General features: G+C 32.3%; 1 protein-coding gene across 2 annotated transcripts; it reads left to right on the top strand.

The window, feature by feature from the left end:
• Positions 1-263: 263 nt before the first annotated feature.
• On the top strand, positions 264-22,259 carry LOC132551568 (splicing factor 1-like). 2 transcript variants are annotated; one of them, XM_060215721.1, is made up of 13 exons: positions 264-338; positions 4,537-4,701; positions 7,732-7,807; positions 14,464-14,616; positions 15,626-15,746; positions 15,919-16,071; positions 16,408-16,526; positions 17,650-17,754; positions 18,382-18,457; positions 19,032-19,151; positions 19,687-20,017; positions 20,315-20,404; positions 20,585-22,259. In XM_060215721.1, exons 1-13 carry the CDS (start codon positions 302-304, stop codon positions 20,857-20,859), a joined length of 1,821 nt encoding a protein of 606 aa, XP_060071704.1. In that variant the 5' UTR covers positions 264-301; the 3' UTR covers positions 20,860-22,259. The 2 variants fall into 2 exon arrangements, with proteins under 2 accessions (XP_060071704.1, XP_060071705.1); XM_060215722.1 differs by lacking the exon at positions 7,732-7,807.
• Positions 22,260-23,825: the final 1,566 nt, after the last annotated feature.

Raw genomic sequence — 23,825 nt, 5'->3', positions numbered from 1 at the left:
TTTCTAGAATGTATTAGACAGCTGAGAAATACATTATATATTGGAACGGCATATACGGTATTTTGATAATTATGTTTAGAGATGAATGTGTTACTAAAGAGTGAAAAAAGTATATTTGATGAATATTTGTATGAATAAATTGTGTCATCTTCAAAATAGTTTGTCCTTGTGCTCAGTTTCCTATGCATCTATTTTGACTTCGCCGATTTTGGTACAACTTGACGTCGGCGATACGTCCGCCATTTTCTATGCTGGTAGGCTAACAAGTTAGCGTTCGACATAGCAGCATAATTTTGGGAACATGTTTACACCACAGGGGAAGAGGCCTGCAGATTTAGGTAATTATATGTCAAATAAGTGTTTATCATCATATTGCATCTGGAGATTTTGTCTCTTTATCAGGAAAACATTTCATAACGATTTTTTGTTTGGTCTTGTGTTCCGCATTGCATGTTTTTCAGCTAAATGTGGAACCCGCAATGTATTAATCACATGTTTGACTGAATGGGAAATTTATGAATTGTCCAATAGTTTAAAATTTGAAGTTGGCGTGCTTGAACGATATTCCTCACATATTATGGGGCATGAATACTCGAGTATGCTTTAGTGTCACTAGTATATCAGGTTGGGCACAACCACTCATAGTCAAATGGTATATTTATGACACGGCCCAATAACCAATGCAACATTTCACATTCTCACACAAAAGCTATTGATTGAGTTGTCTTGCTTTTTGTAAAAATCACAAACTTATCTCCTCCGTTGTTTATCATCTGCTTGTAGTATGGCTAAAAATAGAACACAGGTAAATCTGTTCACCTATGACAATTGCTCTAAACATGGGAACTGGTAGCATTGTCTGTCAATACACTCATAAATAGGGAGGTCAGCTCAAAAAATGAACCACCTAGAAAACATTTTAAAACATGTTTTTTGGACAAAACTCAAAGAAAGAGGAATTTTGGTGCAAAAATTTTGGAAATCGGTTGAGCGGTTCAAAAGTTACATCAATTTTTGTACCTCGAAAAGCGACCCTTTTTCTGTTTTTAGCAAATAGTCCCTAAAAGAGGCATGTTTGAGGCCTTATATCTGAAAATGTGGTTATGATATGTATTGTCTGATTGTTGTAGGGTGCCAAGTTCCCCTTAAGCTTCAAAAAGAAACATTTACTTAGTTTAGGTGGGGACAGATAAAAAAGAAATTGGCAGCTGAACATGAGGAATTATTCGTTTGGACTTAGTTTTTTTGAGAAATGTGTCGGCACCCCTCTTTGCTAGACTACCACTTTTGAAGAACTTTATCTTAAAAAGTAATCACCCAATTTATCCAAATCTCCTTATTTTTACAGATCACAATGCATTTTCTTGAAAAAAAATTCCAGTTAGGGTTTAAGATCATTATTTTTTTTAATATTTTGATATCAAATACCCTGCGCAGCCCCTTTTTGAGACGAAATCGAAAATTTCAGAAAAAATGACTTTTTTGATGCAGAAAGCTCAAAAAAAATCTGGAATTTTTTTTATATGGTGTTTCTTGTTGATCTTTGTATGTTTTATCAGAAAATATGTAATATTTCCCCTAAAAAATTTTTTTGAAAGCAACAGCTCCAAAATACAGCTGCCAAAGAGGTATATTTTTAGCCCCGAAAAGACGAAAAATAACATTTTTTCAGGACAAAAAGATCTTCAACTACTCCCAGGTGGTAATAAAATGACAATTTATATAAGAATGCTTATTTCTACATACAAATGATCAAGTTTTAACTCAAAACAACAATTTTTTGCAACATTTAAGGTTGTTTTTCTACGTTTTGAAAATTTTGGATAAAACCTGAAATTTGTGTTTAATCATGAAATGCGAGAAGAATATAAACTATTGTATGGTGTATAAGGTATCATTTTAAAGATAGAAATATGTAGAATGCAACTAGCACATATTTGTACCTCTATCTATTAACAGCACCAAGTATTTCTATAAAAACCTAGCCCTACCCCAAAATCAAACATTCTCAGAAGGTGAACCCCCCCCCCAATTTTTTTTTTTACTCCTACAAACAATATCATTTGAGAAAAAATGTTCCTGTTGATATTAGTTCACCTTTTATAAGCCTTAAGAGTTGAAACACGGTTATTCTTGTCTTTATAAGTTTATCCTTAAGATTAAGATAAAAGCACAAAAAATAGGTAAATCTGTCATTATCTAGCATAAGTTATTTTTAACATCAATGTTAAAATTTAACGGTCATAAAAATTGTTATCTAATTAATTCATTGATAGTATTGAAAAAAAAGTAAAAACAATCATCACATACTTATCAAACTGCAAATAAAAAAGTGTATTGGATTGTAAATAAAACTTATCACACTTACCAAAAATAAAATGAAAATCAGTATATCAGAGCGTGTAAAAAAACTAAAAAGAAAATAAATCAAAATAATTTTTTTTTTTAGAAAAAGATTTATTTAGATTAAAAATTAAATAAAATAAATCACAATTATTATTCTTCCTCTGAAAAATTTGACAACTTAAAAAGAAACCAAAATAAGGTAAAATAAAACTTAAATAAATAAAAGAGATTTTAAAAAGTGTCATAAATTAGCAAAACAATTAAAAATATAAAGAATTTCAACAAAATAAATAAAACAACTTTCTTTCACTTCAACAATACCCCCTTGCATTGATAAAGAAGGGCAGTTCTTACATTCAGAAGGAATTTAACAACCAAGATATAGACCAAAATCAACTTTCTGAGTTAAGAAGAATGGGCTAGTTGAGAGGGAGTATAATCATGATATTTTACAGAGAAAATTGTTTTCTCATCAAATGTTCATTCATTTATTTCATGGAAAATAATTTGTATTTGTGACTTAAAAGATTAAGAAAAGTAAAGTATGGTTCTGTGTTCAGAAAATGTTTTTGTTATACCCCCAAACATATTTTCTTAACCACAGCAACTATTCCCCCCCCCTCCCCGTTTTTTCTTTTGTTCTAAAACATACTTTTATATAAATCCTAAAGAAAATCGAATGTTTCCTTTGATATTTAACATAAAAACCCCAAAATGTTCCGAATGGACATACTGATGTCCCATTGGTCAATTTTGTTTACCGGGTCGGGAGGATTTGCACCCGGCCTGCAGCAGCAGCAAAGTTCGATAACTCATACGAACAAAACATTGTGGCAAAAGTCATTCAAATATCCAATGATTTCCGCTGGCTGCTCTTGTTATTTTGTTGAAACCTTGGTTACCAATCGCTAGATGAAGGTCCAGGCTACCATAATCCGAGTGATCCCTGTTCGCGGCGAAGTGATATCACGGTAAAAAAACACTGTTTTGCAAATTTATATTTTTTACAGTGTGATCCCTATACTTTTTCAAAAGAGATCACTCAGTTTCAAAAACTAGACTATATTTCCTAAATTTTAAGCCATTAATGGTAAAAATTGGTCCAGTAATAGCCAGCGGATTTAATTCTGAACTTGGCACACTTGTTGACACATAAATCAACATGGCGGCCGAATTTTTGGAAACGACTTCACTTCGAACTCCATGCAATGGTAGGAATTTATATCTTATTACAAAATAATTACCAAAATAAGAAAATAGAAGTCTTAAACTTTATTTTGATATATTTCTATCCCCCAACTACGCTTATTTGATATTTTAATTTTAGTGTGAAAAACCCGAAAAAATGGGGTTTTTTGCTCCAACAGAACGTAATAAGCCTGTAAATGACCGTCGCCGACCTCCCTATCATAAACTAATGAAGGTTTGTAACTATATCTGCCTAGCAAAATGACCCAATTTCAAGAAACTTGTGATGGACTCCAAATCGTTCCACTTATCTCACTGAGAGTGGTCTGAATCAACAGATAAATTTTGTTTTTAATATGGTGTATGATTCACCATATATGATACCATAAAACTGTCACCAGACATTAAATTGTCAGATTTCATTTAGTCGGACACTGAGCTGGCAGTGAAATCAGATACTGAATGCTTATATATTAACTTTGAAAATACCTTTAGATGACATATACACAATTTGACTTCAATGCAGTGGTAAGAGTAATCATCTACTGACTTATGGTTTATTTCTATTCCCAACATTATCCTGTCAAACATCACAACTCAAATTTAAAACCACAAAACAGTAAATGGTCACTGATCTATGACTTTATTTATGAAACACTGATTATTTTCAGTGTTAAAATGGTATAATATACCTCATCACTTTTTTACACTGTTTAAACTATAAGGTATAACTGATGAATCTACAGACCAGAGATCCCTTGGCCAAATAAAATGAGACAGTATGTTACAAGCATGACTTAAATTAGAGAAATATTGTCTTTGGCCAAATTCTTTAGGTAGCTAGTTTAATTAGAAATGTGGCTTGTATTTAGGAAATAGTTTGTGATAGTAATATTCAGAAGTATATCAATGAAGAATTGTTGATTATATTTATACATATAGAATGTTCTGATTTTTGTCCTGAAACCTGAAATGCATTAAAATATGGTTATTTGTTTATAGGGACAGGAGGTTGGTCCAATGGATCGGGTAGTAGCGAATCAGATAGGAAAAGGAAGAGGAAGAGCCGATGGGCAACAGATACAGAAGTAGACAAGACCGTAATTCCAGGCATGCCAACAGTAATTCCAACTGGTATGAGCACCAGCCAAGAAAAACAGTATCTTTGTAAGTGTTGCATTGAAAACAAATATCAACTCAATCTAGCAAATCCAACACCAAAATGCTTTATATTTATGTATGAATTTCAATTTCAACAAAGGATAGTGTTGAGAAGAACACATTTAAAGCTACACTTCATGTAAGATTTCATGTAAGCTTTTAACAGTTTAGCATGCTTCGCTCCAAATAATGTGTGGTAAGTGTAGTGAAGATCAAATCTGTAATGAAAATTTCCCTTCCTTTTCAGAGCATGTTCTTGATGCAATTCATATCATTGTGTAAATCTCCTGTTTGTAATGTATATGATATATATATATCAATTTATCAAAACATAAGTGTACATATTAACAAGAAATCTGGTTTCAGCTTTTAATACAAACATTTCAGGTTAATGTTACCCAAACATTTAATTTTGTAGGACAGGAAGTTTTGTGGATATTTGTAACATTTCTTGTTGTTGATGTTGTTCATATTGTGAATTAAATCTGTCAAAACATCTCTTTAACTTCAAAATGCTTGTGCTCTGTTCATTAGTGTACCTAAACCTTTGATCAAACCTATACATCCATTGATTATTTCAGTTTTTGTATTATTCATGAATTTGAAAGTTTTGGAAAATTTACTGTACATAAATCCATCTTTTTAGATAATGAATTTCAAATTTATCCTATATTAATTTTATTGCAATATTTGATTTATTTTTCAAATTGCTCATTTTGATAACAAAATCATTAGTTTCCTCCGATTCCAGAAGCAGATCTAATGTTATATTGTTCAGTTTATTTGTAGAGGTTTTGGTCCTGATCACATGTACATGCCATCAGCTTAGGAATGAGTGTTCCATAAATTGTCATAAATACTTCATAAAGTATAATAAAAATTACTGATACTATACATTTAAAAATGTAGCAATAATATATATGGTTTGAATTCCTTTAATCTCTATGTACTGGGGGTATGTACTTTAGATTAAAGGATTGGGTTGAAGGATATTAAAAATTTGATCAGAATACTGTACTTAACAAGTATTTGTAAACAGGAATCAGTTGAAAGGGATGAATTGATTCATGGTGTTTTATGTGAATAATATTGTTGATTGATATTTTTCAGTTTCATTATCAAGGAATTAGAACTTGACAATTCATCAATTTGTATAATTGTGTAGAGAATGGATATATCAGCTGGTGTTGCCATGTCTTGCAATAGATCAGGTAGCAGCATGAACTGTGAAGAATAATATTTCACTCAATTTGCAATTTGACACCATGATATTTAGGCAAGAAAGTTTTTGGGATGATCATAAAACAACATTGAAGTTTTGATAATCATAGTCTGAATTGTTCAGTATTTAATGTCTTACAAGTTAACAGTTTTTATGTTTGCACAGAACAAACAGATTTTAAGAAAGGGGCAGATTTTCAACCTAATATTTCCATTATGATTATGATCAGTCATCTCAGATGGAAATGCTTTATAGCGCCAGGTACACAACACACAGTACACAGGATTTTATCTTTCTGTTCAATGAAATGAAAGAAAAAGGACTGAATTACCTTAGTGAATTCAAGAGAATTTTCATAGAAATCAGATAAAAGAATTACTGTATAAGGCTGTTCAAGTGTGTAAAGGACATGTTTAACTGGAAGTAGGACATTACTGAATATAAACAATTACCAATGTAATAATTTAGGCTGCCTTGTTTATATATATACTTTTTGTCTATAGTTGTATCTATATTCTGAAATATGGTGCTTTATGTGACAGTCTAGAAATTTTAGTGAGATATGTCAAAAGTTTCATTGCTTTTTCCTTCAGAAAGATAATGCTCATTGGTATAACTCTGAAAGTCTTTAGTAGATTTCAATTAGATTTTACATCCAAATCCAAGATCTCACCTTTTTGAACTCCGACATGGTTGACTCAATTTCTTTGATCTTTAGGACCTGAAAATAAATATTAAGCTTGTTTCTTGATCTTGGAAAAAGAGCTATTTAGGTGAAAATTCTGAAAAAGACAAAGCACAGCAACCTCATTTTTTATTATGAAAAATATCCCCAGATATTTATTTTTCAAAGCGTAAAGTCTTCAAAACTGATTGAAAATATAATATAAACATCTTAAGCCCACAACATATTGATTTATAGCTTTTAAGGTACTTTTTGAAATCTTTCAAAAAATCTTAACCAGAACAACTGCTAAATTTCAGAAATTTTGGTCACCAGATCTTTATACATCTTTAAGTTACTTCTCATAAAGTTATACATTATAGATGGTACCTATTTTATTGTGTTTTGTTTTTTCCTGCTGAGGGCTCGGAAAATGTCTTCTGAAAAATTGAAATATTTGTCAGGGAAAGTAAGGTGATTGAATTTGTAAAATTTGCAATATTACTAAATCTCTGATACATGAACAGACATGTGTAGAAATATTTGAGAAGAGTTGAGGACCAGGTAAATACATTAAGAATTTGTCATCGATCAGTCATCTTATTGAATTGACTTATCACTATATAAAACCACTAAGCTATATACTTACTTTAATCCCTTTACTGAAGGATAATTAGAATGTCAAGTGCAAAGTTATGTTATCAATAACTGTAAATGTATGTAAACTCTTAATTTTAAAATCTCATCAATCTTACTAGGAATAATGAACTTAATTTACTGTAATTAGAGAATTTGTCTTTATAGTTTTCAGATTTGCAATTCAATACAAAACACAATCTAAACAGATACCAGTAAATAATGTCATATCAAGCATACTGTATGTTAGAATTTCTGGACACATTTAAAAATTTTATAATTTGAAATATAAACAAATAAGAAATAAATAATAAGGAATCCCATATCTTAAAAAAGTTATTTTTTCTGAGCTTTATATGAATAATGCTGTTGTAAATAAATGTGTAGAAAAACAAGGAACATATTCTGGCCCTTAGATAATCTTATCTATGTAAATAAGCTGGTGGCTGAAGTGTGATTTGGAAATATCTGGTTGTGTCAATATATATTGTTAATCTAACCGCTTGCATTCCAGTGCACCTCCAAATTGAAGAGATTAGTCGCAGGCTGCGGACAGGGGACCTGGGGATACCACCCAATCCAGAAGACAGGTTTGGTTCGCCACATCAGACCAGTTTTGTCCTGTAACCGAATAACCAATCTTCTTTGCAAAACAGGAGAGCGGTCACCATAGATGTCCAAAGTCGATGTTAGGGCGAAATGGCACAAGATGCAGATAATATCATATTAAATTGATGAAGATCACCAAAATTTATACTTATAAAGAAAATGATGTACAGCTGAAAAAAAGGAACAAAACTTTTTCGATTTTAATTTTGCCAAGAATATTTATTCATAGTGTTTTTTCTTTGAAATAGAAAAAAAAATGATAGTATACTTTTGATATTTGTTTAAGAAAAGGGAAAAATAACTAATCGAGTGTGGCAGAATGTTAGGAATTTGGGTTTTACTGTTAATAATATGATACATGTACCAAAACGAACCTTATTTCTAAGTTAGAAAAAAAAAACTATTCCAAATATTAGTTTGTAAGAATCATCTATTTTGAATAAAAGAAGCCACAGTATTTTGATTAAGCTCAAACCATTTCATTTCAAAGACTATGCAAAAAATTCAATTATTGGAGTGATGTTGCCATTTAAATTGGTAAAAATGGATAAATGCATTTTGATAAATACATGTAATGACATTTGAGAAATTAAACTTTTGTTAGATGTTTCATAGGGTGAAAAATAGAGGATCATGAAAGTGAATATTAAAAAAGTTACGCAAGGTGCTGATATTTATTTTAACTTTAAAAAGTTTTCTTGGAGGGTTGGGGATGGTGGGAGGTGTACAAAATATCAAGAACAAGAAATTAAATTTTGATGTTTTCTTAACAAGAAAATAGAAATCTTATGAATTGATAATATGAATATGTTGTATAAGAATTCTTGGTATATAACTTGTGCCATTTCTAACCCTACATACAGGTATAGTGTAACTAGATGTTTATTGTCTAATCCAACATTTTCTCCCTGATAATAAATTATTCTTTTCAAAGACAATGGAGGTGCAGACCTGTGTATACAAACACAGCACAAAGACAAACCATCAAACCTAACTACAAGTATTCTCCGCAGGTGTAGCGAATCCTAAGATGTGATCCCTGATCATGTTACATAATATTACATTTTTCAGTGTAGGATAGGATTAGAAAATAACCCCTTCCTTTCAGAATCCATCACAACTACACAGTGTTTTCAAAATTAAATTGAATATCTAAAGTTAAACATGCTCAGAGAAAAAAGAAAAAAAAAAAAAAAACACAATCTTGACCTGATGGTGATATAATTGGTATAGATATTACAGGTAAGTACCATTATGATAGGGAACTAGTAAGAAAGTTGGACCATCAGATGGACTTCCCTAGTATAGGTCTACAGAAAGGTATGGTATAAAACATTTATGTTTTTATTTAAGACACTCTGAAGACCCGGTGATTCTGATGGCAAGGTATGTACTACATTAGTCAGGAAGAACAATTTTTAATATCTTTAGTGTGAGCTTCAATTTCAAAGTCCTCGGATCAAGTTATACAACATTTTGCAGGCAATTTCATTACACATTTATATCCAGATCTCTTCCAAAATTCTGATTACGAAATGTGAGAAATATAGTTTTCCATGGACTGCTTAGATTTTACCAATTCCATTTTCAAATTTAAGTTTATGTTTACCAGGTAAATGAATGCCTTGTAACTTGAATAAGCAGTAGTTTTCCTGTTAGAGTAATCTTGATAGAGGAAACCTTTGTTAATTATCATCATTCATGAAACATTTCAACATAATTGAAGAAACATGATATGAATCAATATTATGTGAGACTAAAGTAATGCAAATTTTCAAAAATAATTCAAGTTAGAAAGTCTGAGGTGTTGATGTCTCCAAATCTGCTCTCCTTTGATGGCTATCGTTACAGTATCAAGGTAAGTTTTGCAATTTGATTTTAATCTAATCCATTTATACATGTATTTGACAAGTGTATGGTATCCAAGGTATCAAAGTATTTGTAGCAACCTGAACTGCTTAGCTACATCTCAAAAGTCCAAGGGTTATTTATACTCTCATTTTCCATGTTCAGATTTGTAAGATGGACAGTGGACAACACTTTAAACTATATAATTATAGAGAAACAATAATTGTTGTAATCAAATTGCATGATGCAATAATTTTACATCCTTATTTTGCTATAAGAAAGTGATTTCATCCTGTCTAGGACCAGCAAACATTTTCTGTTTTGAAAAGTGACTTTTTATTTTGTCAAAGGTTGAAGATGATATCAGTTATTGCAATTCATTGAATTCTTGCTTAAAAGAACAAGTTCAACAAATAGGTGAAGTTTAAGAAACAATACATGTGTGTCAGTTCTGTAAATTTGTTTAATTAGTTGTTGAACTATTTATAGGTATCACATTGGAAGAAATAGATATTTTTAAAGATTTTTTTTTGTTATTGCAGATTAAGAAAAATACATTTATGTTTTGTATAAAAAGTTTCTTTCCATAATGATTTGCAAAAAAAATATTTAGGTATAAGGTAAGAAAACTATGTAGAAAATGTGGCTTTCATATGGTATTGTGTATATTTTGTAAAAAAGGGGGACTGAAAGACATGTTGATTAGTTAAGTTATAGCAGTAACTTAAAATTTCTGTTTTCATAGGAATTTTCAGGTCACCTGAGACAAAGTCTCTAGTGACCTATTGCGATCGCCTTTGTCCGGTGTCGTCCAGTGTGTGTCGTGAACAATTTAAATTTGCATTTTCGATTTTTTTCCCAATAACCAAATGTTCCAGGGTCATGATATTGGGCCAGTAGCATGCTGTATAAAGGGCTAAAAGTTTTTTTTTTTCAAATGAATGACCTTGACCTATTTTCAAGGTCACAGGGGCCAAATGTGATCAAAATCTTTTAAGCAACTTCTTTTCCATAATCAAATGGTCCAGGGTCATGATATTGGACCAGTAACATTCCAGGATAACTTGCAACAAAGTTTGTTCAAATGAATGATCTTCTCCTTATTTCAAGGTCACAGGGGTCAGATGTATTAATAATCTTAAAATGACTTATTCTAAATAACAAAATTACTCAAGGTCATAATATTGGGCCTGTAGCATGCTGATATGAGGGCTGTCATGTTTATTCAAATGAATGACCTTGATGTTCAATGAAGGTCACAGGGGGTTATACTAAACTTATACAAAAGGTAGTTATATCAGTTCTATTTAATTGAATTGAATTCATAATTAGAAACAATACAAACTTTGTAAATATGCTAATATCAGTGCTGTTCTATCTGCCCCAAAGCTGGGATTGATGGACAGGTTCAAAAACTGTCCAAAGACCTGAAGACCTTAGGTGACCGTTCAGACCCATGGGCCTCTTGCTGTATTTTTTCTGTTCATCGATTTTATACTAGACTATTAGTACATAGGGTGTAGAAAGACATGTTTGTAATTCTAACATTACCAACTTTTTACTTATACTAAAAACGCATTAATATTTTATTGATATTTGCAATGTTTTTTCTTTTCTTTTTTATTTTTTGACAACAAACTTATCTACAACCTGTATGATATAAATAAAGTATTCTTTATGTATGAATTTAATACTAGGAAACAGTGTGTTATGCAATCACTGGATCAGACTTGTATTTCTATAATTTAAATGTGACAATTCATGGTTAAATCCAGACAGATCTGCACATGATAATACAGGCCTCAAAATTCTTTTTGTCAAGAAAGATTAAGATGAGTAGGTCATTACTTCTCTCTTAAACAAATAATTCTAGCCAAACAAGTGATATGGACATGATGAAAACAGCCCAGGTGTTTTATGAGGCAGCTAGAATCTGTATCCTGATACTTTACAGGTGATTTCTGGATAATGCATTTTCTATTTTTCCATCATTTTTCATCAAATTGATGTACATGTTTTAACTAGACCCTTTCAGAATCTGCAATATTTCTCCAAAATCTCTCATTTGCTGATATTTACCCATGGTTAAAATTAAAATTTGCTGCCTTTTATGTTTGCAGCTGAGGTGAAAGGTCAAGATCAGTTTAAGACACAATCAATTGCATATTATTAGATACTGGATCGTATATAACCTTATTGATCATATTCTATAGGGCACCAATTTGAATGCACATTGATGATGTTTGGAAACTGGAACAAAATTGATACAAATGTAGGAAGGTAAAGTGACTGCTCCTGTGAATTCCAGGCTGAATATTGGAAGGTTACAGTCACAACCTACAAATGAACACCTGAAGGTTAAGGTCTCTTTGAAGCTCACAATAGCTGTAGACCTGGTGTTTAAATTTAGCCATAAATTCACTATTACCTGGAGACTTCGAATTTCAAACAATGCTGATTTAAGTTTGTCAAAGTGTTATTCATTAATTTTTTAATGAATCCAGGCAACATCAGATATTCATATTTCTCTATTAATTTTTGACATTTTAATTCCACACTGGTGTAGCTATTGAGAGATCATGATCAATAGAAATTCAAACATTTGGTAAAAGTATCATGGTAATTGCATTTTGTAGCATTACACCTATATTATGCCTTAGACTAGTCAGTACTTTATCTTTATATCTCCTGTGGTTGAAAACTATATTGAGCTAGAAATGTAAACTTAGAAACCCGGCAAAAAAAAGGAACACCAGGTTTTTTGCTATTTGTGTTTTCTAGAAGGAGAGATATTGTAATTGGCACTTGTATTTTATCATGACTGGTTTCAGTTTTAATTTAATCTTGATATTTCAGAAAAAACAATGTAGCCATGCATAAATGTATATGTACTGGAATTTTGTTCTGTATTACTATGTGAATATTTTGTAGAACAGCTTTTTAATGATTAACGATTGTATTACAGATTTTGATATGCTAATTGTGTTTTTGATCCTTTCAGACTGATAGTTTAACTGTTTAGATCTTTTTTAATGTGTACGCTTTGGTTGTAACCATTTTAATCCTGTATGTCAAGTGTATTTAATCCATTATGTCAATTGTATTATCTCTTCATTATGTATTCTTTACCATATATGTATAGACATTCAGCTTTATATATGAAAAGAATCATTGATCGATTTTCACTATGCAATTCTTGTGTTGATAGCAAACCAATATACCAACAATACTGTTCAATAGCATATACAGGCTTATATTGTTGTTTGCACAAAAATATATCTAAAGCAATACAGGAACAAATATATAGTGATTATATTTCTGTAACTTGACTGAAAGAAATTGATTATGTTTTGATTGATGAGATACATAAATGTAGATTTTTTTAAATGAAGTGATGAGGATATGGTCATCAGACATTTTGTATGTGAGAAAAATGTTTTGAAACTGAAAAAAGGTCTAATGTCTTGAAAATCTGTTTTTGAAGATTTCTTTTAAAAATATAAGGTTTTATGAAGATGTTGAAAAAAATAATTAAAGCTGTGAACTACAACGGTTGTGGTAAATTTCTTAAACTAATTATTCACATTGCTTGTTTCAAAGATTTCATTGTACAGATATATAATATCTGGGGTTTTTTTTTCATTGTTATTTTAACTTTGCAGTGTTGTGATGTTATTAGGGAAATATTATGTCACTTATTTCTCATCCACTACCAGTAATTCTCATTAACATAAGTGATAAGAGTATGACATGAGTTATACAAAATCATCATAAAGACTTAACATCATGAAAATACTGTCGCTTGTATGGACTTATATATAAATATAAATATAGTGTGAGAGTACATCGTGGGATGGCAGTGTCTTTACAGCAACACATATGAAGCCCATCGGTAAAAAGATTTTTTCTAGTTTGAGTTTTACCTGTTTACATAAAATAATTTGGTGTATGAAATTTTTCTTATCGTAAATCCAATTTGGAGCAACCACACATTGGTATAGACCTTGAAAATTTTGAAACATCTCAACTTTAAGCAGTCAAGAATATGAAGCAAATTTAAAAGCAAAAATTAATAAAGTTATTCTTCCATGTAAAAATGATTTCTTTTGGCTAGTCAAGAACAATTTGATCATGAATCTAAACCAGATAACAATGAGTCAAATTTTTCATTTTTTGGTTTAGTGTCAAAAACATAGTTTCAAATTTGAATTAAAAAACAATAATATCATGAGAAAAGCTCCAAAAAGAATATTATCGACACATAAATTGTTTTTAATGTTACATAAGAATCATGTACAGAATATTTTCCATGTGTGAAATTCTTTTCCAAACAGTATTGGAAGTGGATTCTACTGTTTGAGATAGTTACTTAGGAAGAATAAAAGGCATGTGGTCAAATTAGTGTTGGTGTTAAAAATATAAAAGCGAAATCATAGTACGATGTATCAATCTCAACAAAATGATTGTAATTCAGGATGCAACCAGATAAAAGTGTGATATTGTACCAATATGTTGGAAGAACAATGAGTTTCTAAATGGTTGATGTCGGATCTATCTTATTGGGATAGAATTTAATTCAGAGGATTTTTTTAGCAAGTTTTTTTTTGTATAAAACATCATTGAAAGCCACAATTTTTTAAAGCGTCATCTCAATTATTTTGCCAGTGTTGAGGGTTTCAAATCAAAGTTATTTAGGTAGATTTTTGGCTACCAGTGAGGTACATAGGTAAAGAAAATGTTTCATACCCTCACAGATGAGTAATATTAGTCAACTGTTTGTTTTTTCTAGGTCTCCATCACCTGAGCCAATCTATAACAATGAGGGAAAGAGGTTAAACACTCGTGAGTACAGAACCAGAAAAAAACTGGAGGAAGAACGTCACAAGTTTGTTCAGGAAGCTATGGACCTCAATGATGAATACAAACCTCCTGCGGATTACAAGTATGTTACAAATAACATAATTTAGATAGCATCTCCTTTATAAAAATGTCTATAAAGGATATTGATTCCAATATTAAGTTAATTTATATTGTATGTTTGTTTTCTTGAAGTGACTATGGATTAATGATGGGCTTGGTGCCGATTCCTAACCCAACATTCAGTTTATTGGTATTGTTAGGGTACATACATGCAGATGCAGATTGTGTGATAGAAGCATACCTAGGGTGATTATAAAAATTAGTCACAGATAATTGAAACAAAGATAGTAAAGGCCAATTTTCATAGTTAAACTTTATTTTTGAATAACATTACATACTAATTCACCTTTCGTGCAATTGATCTTGAGTCTATTTGTATTCTTACAAGTCATACATCCTAAGTGTGCTTCATAAATCTGTTACTGATAGCAGTGTTGAAGACAATTTTCTTTCCTTGAGTGTTCCATTCTTAATCTGTAGTCTATATTTGGTAAATCTCGGGTGAAGTTGTTAGTGAGTAGCCTGTTTAGATTTCAATTATTAGGACACCTGTATATAAAACCATACCAGTTTAAGTTTTTAGATATCCTTGATCAACCTTCTTCAAATAACTATGAAGTTAATAAGGCTGGTTGAATTATTCATTGGCACATTGTACCACATTCATGGTAAATGAAGTGTCAGAAGTCGTTCTCATCGGTGAACATCATTAACTGACCTTCGTCCCTCACCTGATGTATAAGCTTATTTGTTGTAGAATGAATGACTGAAAAATGGTCTTCCGACAGGGTTTTAATAAAGACCATATGACGCCTTCAAATGTTACTATGATAGTTCAGAATTTGCAAAGTGAATTCATTTACATTGTAATGATGAAATCGTGAAAGTTCGTAGCAATATTAGAAAACTGGTTTACAGTAGATGGATTTTGTTAACAATAGCTTTATCAGATCTGGTATATGTTATGGAATTTTAATGGAATGAAACTATGAATTCTTGTCTTAAAACTGTCATGGCATTCATGTTTTCAGGCCACCAGTGATAAGAGTCAATGATAAAGTCATGATACCCCAGGAAGAGAATCCAGAGATTAACTTTGTCGGTCTTCTGATAGGACCTCGAGGAAATACTCTTAAGAATCTCGAAAAAGAGGTATAGTAATACACCAGCCATTGAGCCATCATATTATATTGTCTCATGATTGTAAGTCAAAGAAAAAAAGATCATATATAGAAACTGTTCAAATTATTTAAAAGTCATTATCAGATTCCGTTTAAAAAGATCACTTACAATGCTTTATTTTTTTTTCTTTTTTCAAATTTAGACAGGAGCCAAGATTATTATTCGAGGAAAGGGGTCTGTGAAGGAGGGAAAGATCGGGCGTAAAGATGGACAACCTCTTCCTGGAGAGGATGAACCTTTACATGCTTATGTCACTGCAAACAATCCAGAAAATGTGAAAAAGGCTGTTGAAAAGGTTTGATAATACATAACTCTTTTTATGTTTGGAATAGAAGTAATTGTACAGAGATTTTTGCTTCTCTTTCTATACTTCATTTTTCTACTTAACTAAAATCCCAGTAACCATCAACAGATATTTTAGATAAGATATTTCTGTTTGTCTGATGAGCATAAATCTTTTTTTGAGTATGTGTTTAGGTATCTAGATAATTTTCATTAGTTTAAATTGTTTACTAGAAGTTTTCAATGTATTACGAAGTAAGATTCCAAATCCTCAGGCTTCTGTGCATTGGTGTTGAATTTACTATTACTTTCGGGACAATTACCTTGATATTTCATCTTTGTTCTACAGATAAAGGAGATCATCACCCAAGGTATAGAGGTTCCAGAAGGACAGAATGATCTCCGACGCCAACAGCTACGTGAATTAGCTCTACTCAATGGCACGCTCAGGGAAAATGATGGCTTGGCGTAAGTCCAATTTCCTTGTAGTTAACTTGTAAACCACCTTCATAAGACTTATCACTAGTGACATATGAATTCTACAGAGCCTGTAGGAAGTAGTCATTCAATGAAAGGCTACAATGATTAAGTGATTGTTACAAAGCCTTTGACTTGAACCTTTGTCAGTAGGTCATTTCTGGCAATAAGAAATACTGCCATAGAAAGGAACAGATTTGTGGTAGATACACCTTTATAAATTCAATAGATAAAAAGACAAAAAAAACATGAGTTAAACTTGACTATTACCCTTCAAGGCTATCATCATTCATAACATGTGTCCATGTTAGTTTCCATGTTAATTTTAGAACAAGGTGGGTGGTAAGTACATTCAATAAACTTGATGGGAAACAAACAAATGGGAAAAAATCTTTCAAGAATTGTAACAGAATTGTTCTTTAAATAAACTCTCTATAGTGTGAAACAAAAAAAAAAAAAAAAAACAAAAGACAAATTACAGGTCACAATAATCATTTACTAGTAGGTACAGTGGACTATACACCTATCATATTCATTTGCATACATAAGTCCAAAACTAGCGAAGTCAACACTAAAAGTCCACAACATCAGTAATATAAAATTAAAACACCCTTGAAAGATTTACATGGCTGACTTTGCATAAGTGGTAACGCTTGGTCTGCCTCCGCATAAAGCCTCCTCATAGTTAACATTATTCATGTTTACTTTCTTACCGGTAATATTTTGGCCTATTTCAGAAACATTATGCTGTCATAAGTAATGCACATGATATTTTTAATAGATTAACAACAATTAGGCACCATAATGTATTTGCTAGTGATTATTTAGATCATCAATGCAGTCCTACTTTTAAGTTATGTTTTAAAAAAATAAGATTAAGTTAAAGGATTTCTAGCAGGTTTTTGATAATGGTGTAAAATTCTAAAGTCTCTTGAAAGGCCTTTGTAGCAAAATCACAATCTGCTTTCATATCTTTTCTGGAATGTATACCTAATGATTCATCTTTTTGAAACATGAAGCTCTAAATATGAAAAAGGTGATCAGTTCTACAAGAGACAACATTGGTCATTTTTTAAGCAGGAAAGTCAGTAGTATTGTGTTTCTTATTTTTCAGGAAACTTAAGCAGTTGCAGCAAGCCCAAACAATTATCACAAACACAATCATCTGTTCTGTGTGTGGTGGCACTGGTCATATAGCTCAGGATTGTAAGGCAAAACGGTGAGTTTTATAGCCTTAGCAACAGGTTCTGATGGTAACCCTTGGCATTATCATACTCTTTCTGGAACACTTTGTGTTCTTGGTTTTCAAAATTGTTGTTTTATGATACCTTTTTGTTATGACTGTGGAAGATGCAGAATACTGGTATTTTCTTTCTGATGATGGTGGGCTTTTCAGATTGCCTTATGTCCATGGTCAGTGATGCATAAACAAATTTTTTATTGCTATTTATTGAAAAGTGCTGGATTAAAAGGTACAGGATGGATCTCTCTCAGATTTCATGTGTAGGTTCCTTTTGGTTCCTAGTCATGCCCATTTGATTTTAGGAATGAACAGAATATTAAAATATGCAAACGAGCAGCCAATTGGATTTTTACAGTGAAGGTTTGTTATCACTATTCATTGAAAAGCACTGGTTGAGCTGGTCCCTAGTTTTGCCCTTTTGATCTTGTAACTGATTGGAAAGACCAAAAAATGGCTAACAGGCAACCATGTTTGGTTAGGCAAGTTAAATATTATTATTGTTATTAAATGATTTTCAAATTTCATTTAATTATGAGCAATAATAATAAAATTATATAAGGCTGAGTGATTTTTTTATTAGCACGAAGTGACTTTCTGTTTCAGACCTGGTGACACACTAAGAATGACAACACCCACTCCTGCCATCACTCAGGTAGACAAGGCAAAGATGGACAGTGAGGTAAGAGCATATTTTCGTAGATCATTTGACAGCAGAATTTAATTTGGCGTTATAGGTTATAAAGTACATTTCTCAATTTGTCAAAAATAGCTAATATAATATGAGTAACATACATTTTTGCCAATATTTTGAAAACCGTTATGTTAAAACAAACTTTATCAAACGCCACTCACCTTAAAGTGACTGTAATATCTGAAAGAAGTAACAGTTTCAATGTTGAAGGGTCAATGTCACTTGTTATTTTGGTCAATGCTCTAACATATTCATTCGATGAGGGTTTTTGATAAAACAATAAATTCAAAGACATCTGAAATAAGTTTCGTTTATTTCTGTGCATATTCTGATGGCTTCATTCCTTAAAGGATTTCCATCAAACATCTTTTGTTAAGTATAAATCATGGTTTAACTAGGGATTGGTAGTCTGGCAATGCCAAGATTTATAAAGGTTACATTCGGTATTTTAAGTGATTTGATGAATGAATGAAATTAGGGGTTCTAATTTGTTCTAAAGTAAGCAACTCTTTTGGATTTACTTAAAGGATTTTTGTATTAACGTAATTAAATTTTTCTTTAGTACATGTCCTTGATGGCAGAACTTGGAGAAGGACCGCCCCCATCACAACAGAAGCCCACCCCTCCACAGCCACCTCAACCTTTCCGGCACCAGTTGAACCACCCTCCTCCAAACCCAATGGTAAAACGATATTCTCATTCTTTATTTTTAATGGGAACATTTGATCAGCCTCTGCTTGACTATATAACATGTGAAATGACGTAAACATATATAATAGGTGTTATTACACACAGTAGGTATGTGATAAAAATGTGTGGATTAAGAGCACCAATGACAGCAAAAGTAAAAGAGAAAAAAAACACTATTAACAATTGATAATTTTACAATACTGCACAGAAGGAATTTTTAAGGGAGGAGACTAGAAGGAGAGGGGTATTGTAATGTTTATTGGACCCAATACAGTGACATTTTTGTGAAAGGAGAAAGATGTTGATGTCATTTTCTTTATGTATATAAGAAATGAAATATATTTCACCTTTAACAGGTAGCTAGATATTTAACTAGGAGTTTTGTCATTATCTGTACAGTGCTTACTACTGATATACAGTTTAATCATCACAAGAAGTGAGGAGACATTATATATGTAAATTGTTACAATGAGTGAATTATTATTTATTGATTTTGTTTGATGATATCATAAATTCTTTGTGTACAGGGAGTAAATCCTCCATGGCAGCAGAACACAATGCCAAGACCTGGTCCACCCCCTATGATGAGAATGAACCAGCCTGTGTCACAGCAGAACCAGCAGCCAGTCCAGCAACAACAGCAGCAGCAGTTCATGCATCGGCAGCCCCCAGCTGGGATGGGTATTTCCATGGGGTCCATGCCTCCTACGCAAATGCCACCAGGGCAAATGCCAGCACCTGTTGGTCCTCCACCCCCATCACAATTTAATTCTTCTGCAGGACCAGTGCCACCACCATGGCAGCAGTCTGTTACTGCAGCACCTACACCAAGCAGTTCCAACACAACAGCAGTAATGGGTAAATAGTGCTTACTTGTAGCAGACCTCTGCTATTTTGTCTAGGTGAATTTCCTGCTGCATAGAAACTGACTAAATCCTTTGCAGGATAGATCTGAGAAGAAAATATTTTTGTTCAATCAATAGTTATATTGACTATAGACATAGAATTTATGTACCCAGAGAAAAGATATAATACGGTCAAACATCAGGGCCTGTAAGGAACTAGGTATTAACTTATCACATGGTTATCACATTATCATGAAGTGTATTATAGCATACCTGGTTGATAACAGAATGCTGTTGTTTTCTGTTTAAGGAGTTCCTCCTCCACTGCTATCAGCCCCTCCACCTCCGCCTCCAAGCAGTCAACCCCCAACTTCTATCTCCTGGATGCAGCCACCACAGAGTAAGTGAGGTCTTGCATTTCCATTATTTGTATTTTGACTATGATATCTTGTGTAAAAGTGTATCAAAGAAATGAAATCAAATGGAAGATAATTCTAGAATTGTTAGAAATGTTATTGTTGCAATTTGAAATGAAAGTGTTGTTCAAAAGTTGGTTACTAAATGATCAAATCTTTTTCAGATACAGGAGTGCCTCCACCCCCTCCTGCAACATCTGCAGGAACGCCATCCCCCTGGGCTACAACAGCACCTCCTCCACCTCCCTCACAGCTAGCGCCCTGGCAGCAGCAGGGAGGCCATGCACCCAACCCGGTGGCCCCACCTCCTCCTCCACCTAGTCAACCAGGAGGATACAACCCTTTACCGCCTCCTCCTCCTCCAGGAGGATTTGACATGAACAATTTGGGAGGATTAAACCAAATGTTGGTATCTCCCCCACCTCCACCACCAAACTGATTCTTAAGTATTCCAGGATATTAACCATCATAGGAACATTTGTGTTGCAATGTGTGTGTCATTTAGTTCTAGAAAGACCAGATTTCCGATGGCTCTACGGTGTGAAATAAGTCATTTTACACCCGAGAGTATGCATCAACATAAGTATTACTCCTAGGATTTTGGACACTAGCCAGAATTACTGCTAATCCTATGGCTCAGATTTTTTATTTTTATTTTTTCAAGGAGTTTTACATTAAACAAGTAGGATGTGTACAAAGGATGAATCTATTTGTATTCATGGTATACAATTTATATGGGAAATGGTAGAATTGATATTTACTCTGCATAAGTGACATTTACAGAGGACCAAATATCTGCAGTCCTTGTTTACAGCTGGATAAAGATATCCCTACGTGGCAACCTTGATTTAAAAAATCGGCATTGAGAATTCCGCAATATTTGAATGCATAATGGAGTAAATGATCCTACCAAATATTTTGGAATTATCATTAAAAAACATATCGAGATAACAATCCTCGTTTTAGTACGAGTAGATGCCTAGTGAAGACTACTTGTTTTTCCTGATACAGTGAATTTTTTGTTAGCTAGGGTCAAAGTTGCTGAAAATAAGACCATGGCCTTTTTTAGATAAGGTAACAAAATCTCTGAACAGGGACAGGGATAAGGAATTGGAATATCTGAGCCAAGAGTGGAAATGAAATGTCAAGATATTTTTGTTGCAACATTTTTTTTTCTAAAGAAAACAATTTTTGAAAGGTATTTAGGTATGATGACAGGAATCCACTGATTCATAAATGTGATAAACTTTCCTGCATGCTTGGTAATATACATTTCTTTTTCTTAAAATCAGTAATCACATTTATTGATTGTTACCTATATCTTATAAAAACTGTGAAATAAAAAGATGTTCAGACACCAAACAATTGCTTTTAATCAGAAAAAAAAACCTTTTATACGCCCTGTCTAACAAGTTCACAATGCAAATGCTTTTAAAATATAACGAACAGTGAGAAAGTAAAAAAGATGGACATATTGTCTTGTTGTATATAGAAATTAACATAGATGTCTGTTGGCTTATTAAGAAGTCAATATGTTAATTGAATGCTATATTAACATTCTTTAATTGTAAAGAACATTTTAAGCTTTAAATATTTTCATTGGCTATCATTTCACCATATGTATTATATTTTCATTTTCATATCAAATTGCATTTTAAAATTATTTTGATTATATTGGTATTAACATTCTCATAGTTGACACAGGAGACATTCATATGTAAATATTATACCATAAACAGGTTTTATGGTTTCTTCAGCTGAAAAAAGCGTTTGCACATTATTTATACGTAACATTCACTGATTTGAATACCAGAAATAAAGAACATGGAATAGAATTTATGCAAGTTGTTTTATTTTGTTCTTGAAAAATGTTTGAAGTATGTCGGTCATACTTTGTCAATGTATATAAAAAACATGTTTTCTTTGTTAGATAAAACATTTTACCTTCATTTGTTGTGATGTGTAAATAAGTATGTTTGATTAAGAACCCGTGTATTTGGCATGATGTCACTTATAGTTATCAACATTATGTAGTTGATGGGAAAACATAAAGTGTGAAATTTTCACTGCTGGTCCATAAAATGTTTTTATTGCCAAAAGGTTCAGGTTAAATTTACTCTAGAACTCATGCAGATAGAAGGACAACTTCATCGCAGTCATCCAAAATGAAACTTCAGTATTATACCTGTAAGTGAATATTATACCTGTGAAAATAGGAAATTGTCATAAAATGATCCATATACATAATGAGAATCCAAATACCTGGATTAAACAAGGTTGTATCATCAGAGAATGAGGGGCAGGGCATTTGGAGTGCAGAGAACCAGAAGTAAATGATTGATATGGACTAGTAAAGGAGATCCCAAAGTGATCTCTCTGGTAACCATTGTTTGATCTTCAGTTAATCTCTTCTTGATTTTTATGCCTCCATCATCACATGGTGTGCTATTCCATTCGCCCTTCGTCCTTGCCCTTCACCTATGCGTGCGTAAACAATTTTTGTTATCACTATTTCTTGAGAAGTACTGGATAGATCTTTCTCCAATTTCATATGTAGGTTCTCCTTAGTCAGTAGTTGTGCCCTTACGATTTTAGGACTTATCAGAATAACAAAATGGCATCCAGGCGACAATCTTTGATTTGACAATTAACAAATGTTCAGGATTATTAGTTTTAAGAGCAAAAACAGAAAATTATGGAAAATATCCTACTTTCAAAGAACAAATAAATATAAAGATCAAACAATATTAAGAAAAAGAATAATAATCTTCAATTGTCAAATAAAAGATGGTCGCCTTTCAGTATTTTGTTTTTCAGACAAACCTCAAAATCAAAAGGGATCAAAGAGAACCTATCAATGAAATTTGAGACAAATCCATCCAGTACTTCTCAAGAAATGGCGATAACAAAAATTGAAGACATCGTAGACCATTATTTTTACGAATCAGACTGAAAATTAAACGGGCACAAGAGACAGAGATGAGCCTACATCTGCAATTTGTGAGAAATCTATCCAGTACTTTTATAGTAAAAATCCAAGATGGCCGCCTTTCGTCCACGTTGTTTTTCCGATCGGTCCAAAAATGAGACAATGCACACTTGAGGTCCCTACAAGTGAAAGTTTAAATAGATCCTTCCAGTACCTCTCCAGATAACAATAATTGTTACGACAGACGGACGAACAACGGATACAACGGATTTAAACAACGACCCATCTGATGTCGATGGCTAAAAAGAGGGTAACGCTCAGAATAATCAGTTACATAGTTCTGGACATTGCTTTTGGTTCCTCAAAAGCACGTGGGCTTGTAAAATGTTACTGGAGAAAGGGTCTGTGTAGCATGCTATGATTAGTGCATGTCACACAGAAACATCGTTACATGCCCTTACGCTTGTATCCGCTCG

This window comes from Ylistrum balloti, unplaced genomic scaffold, assembly GCF_031769215.1.
Source record: "Ylistrum balloti isolate Yb309-2 unplaced genomic scaffold, AGI_CSIRO_Ybal_v1 Utg370208, whole genome shotgun sequence".
NCBI lineage: Eukaryota > Metazoa > Mollusca > Bivalvia > Pectinida > Pectinidae > Ylistrum > Ylistrum balloti.
The sequence above is the reverse complement of the archived record's forward strand: the minus strand, read 5'-3'. Positions and strand labels throughout refer to the sequence as shown.

What these genes read in the sequence shown, in the direction of transcription:
- LOC132551568 (XM_060215721.1), top strand. Translation starts at nt 302, where the DNA reads ATGTTTACACCACAGGGGAAGAGGCCTGCAGATTTAG. An exon ending in AGGGAAAATGATGGCTTGGC is followed by an intron (nt 16,527 to 17,649) that starts GTAAGTCCAATT and finishes CTTATTTTTCAG; the next exon opens with GAAACTTAAGCAGTTGCAGC. An exon ending in CTGGATGCAGCCACCACAGA is followed by an intron (nt 20,405 to 20,584) that starts GTAAGTGAGGTC and finishes AATCTTTTTCAG; the next exon opens with ATACAGGAGTGCCTCCACCC.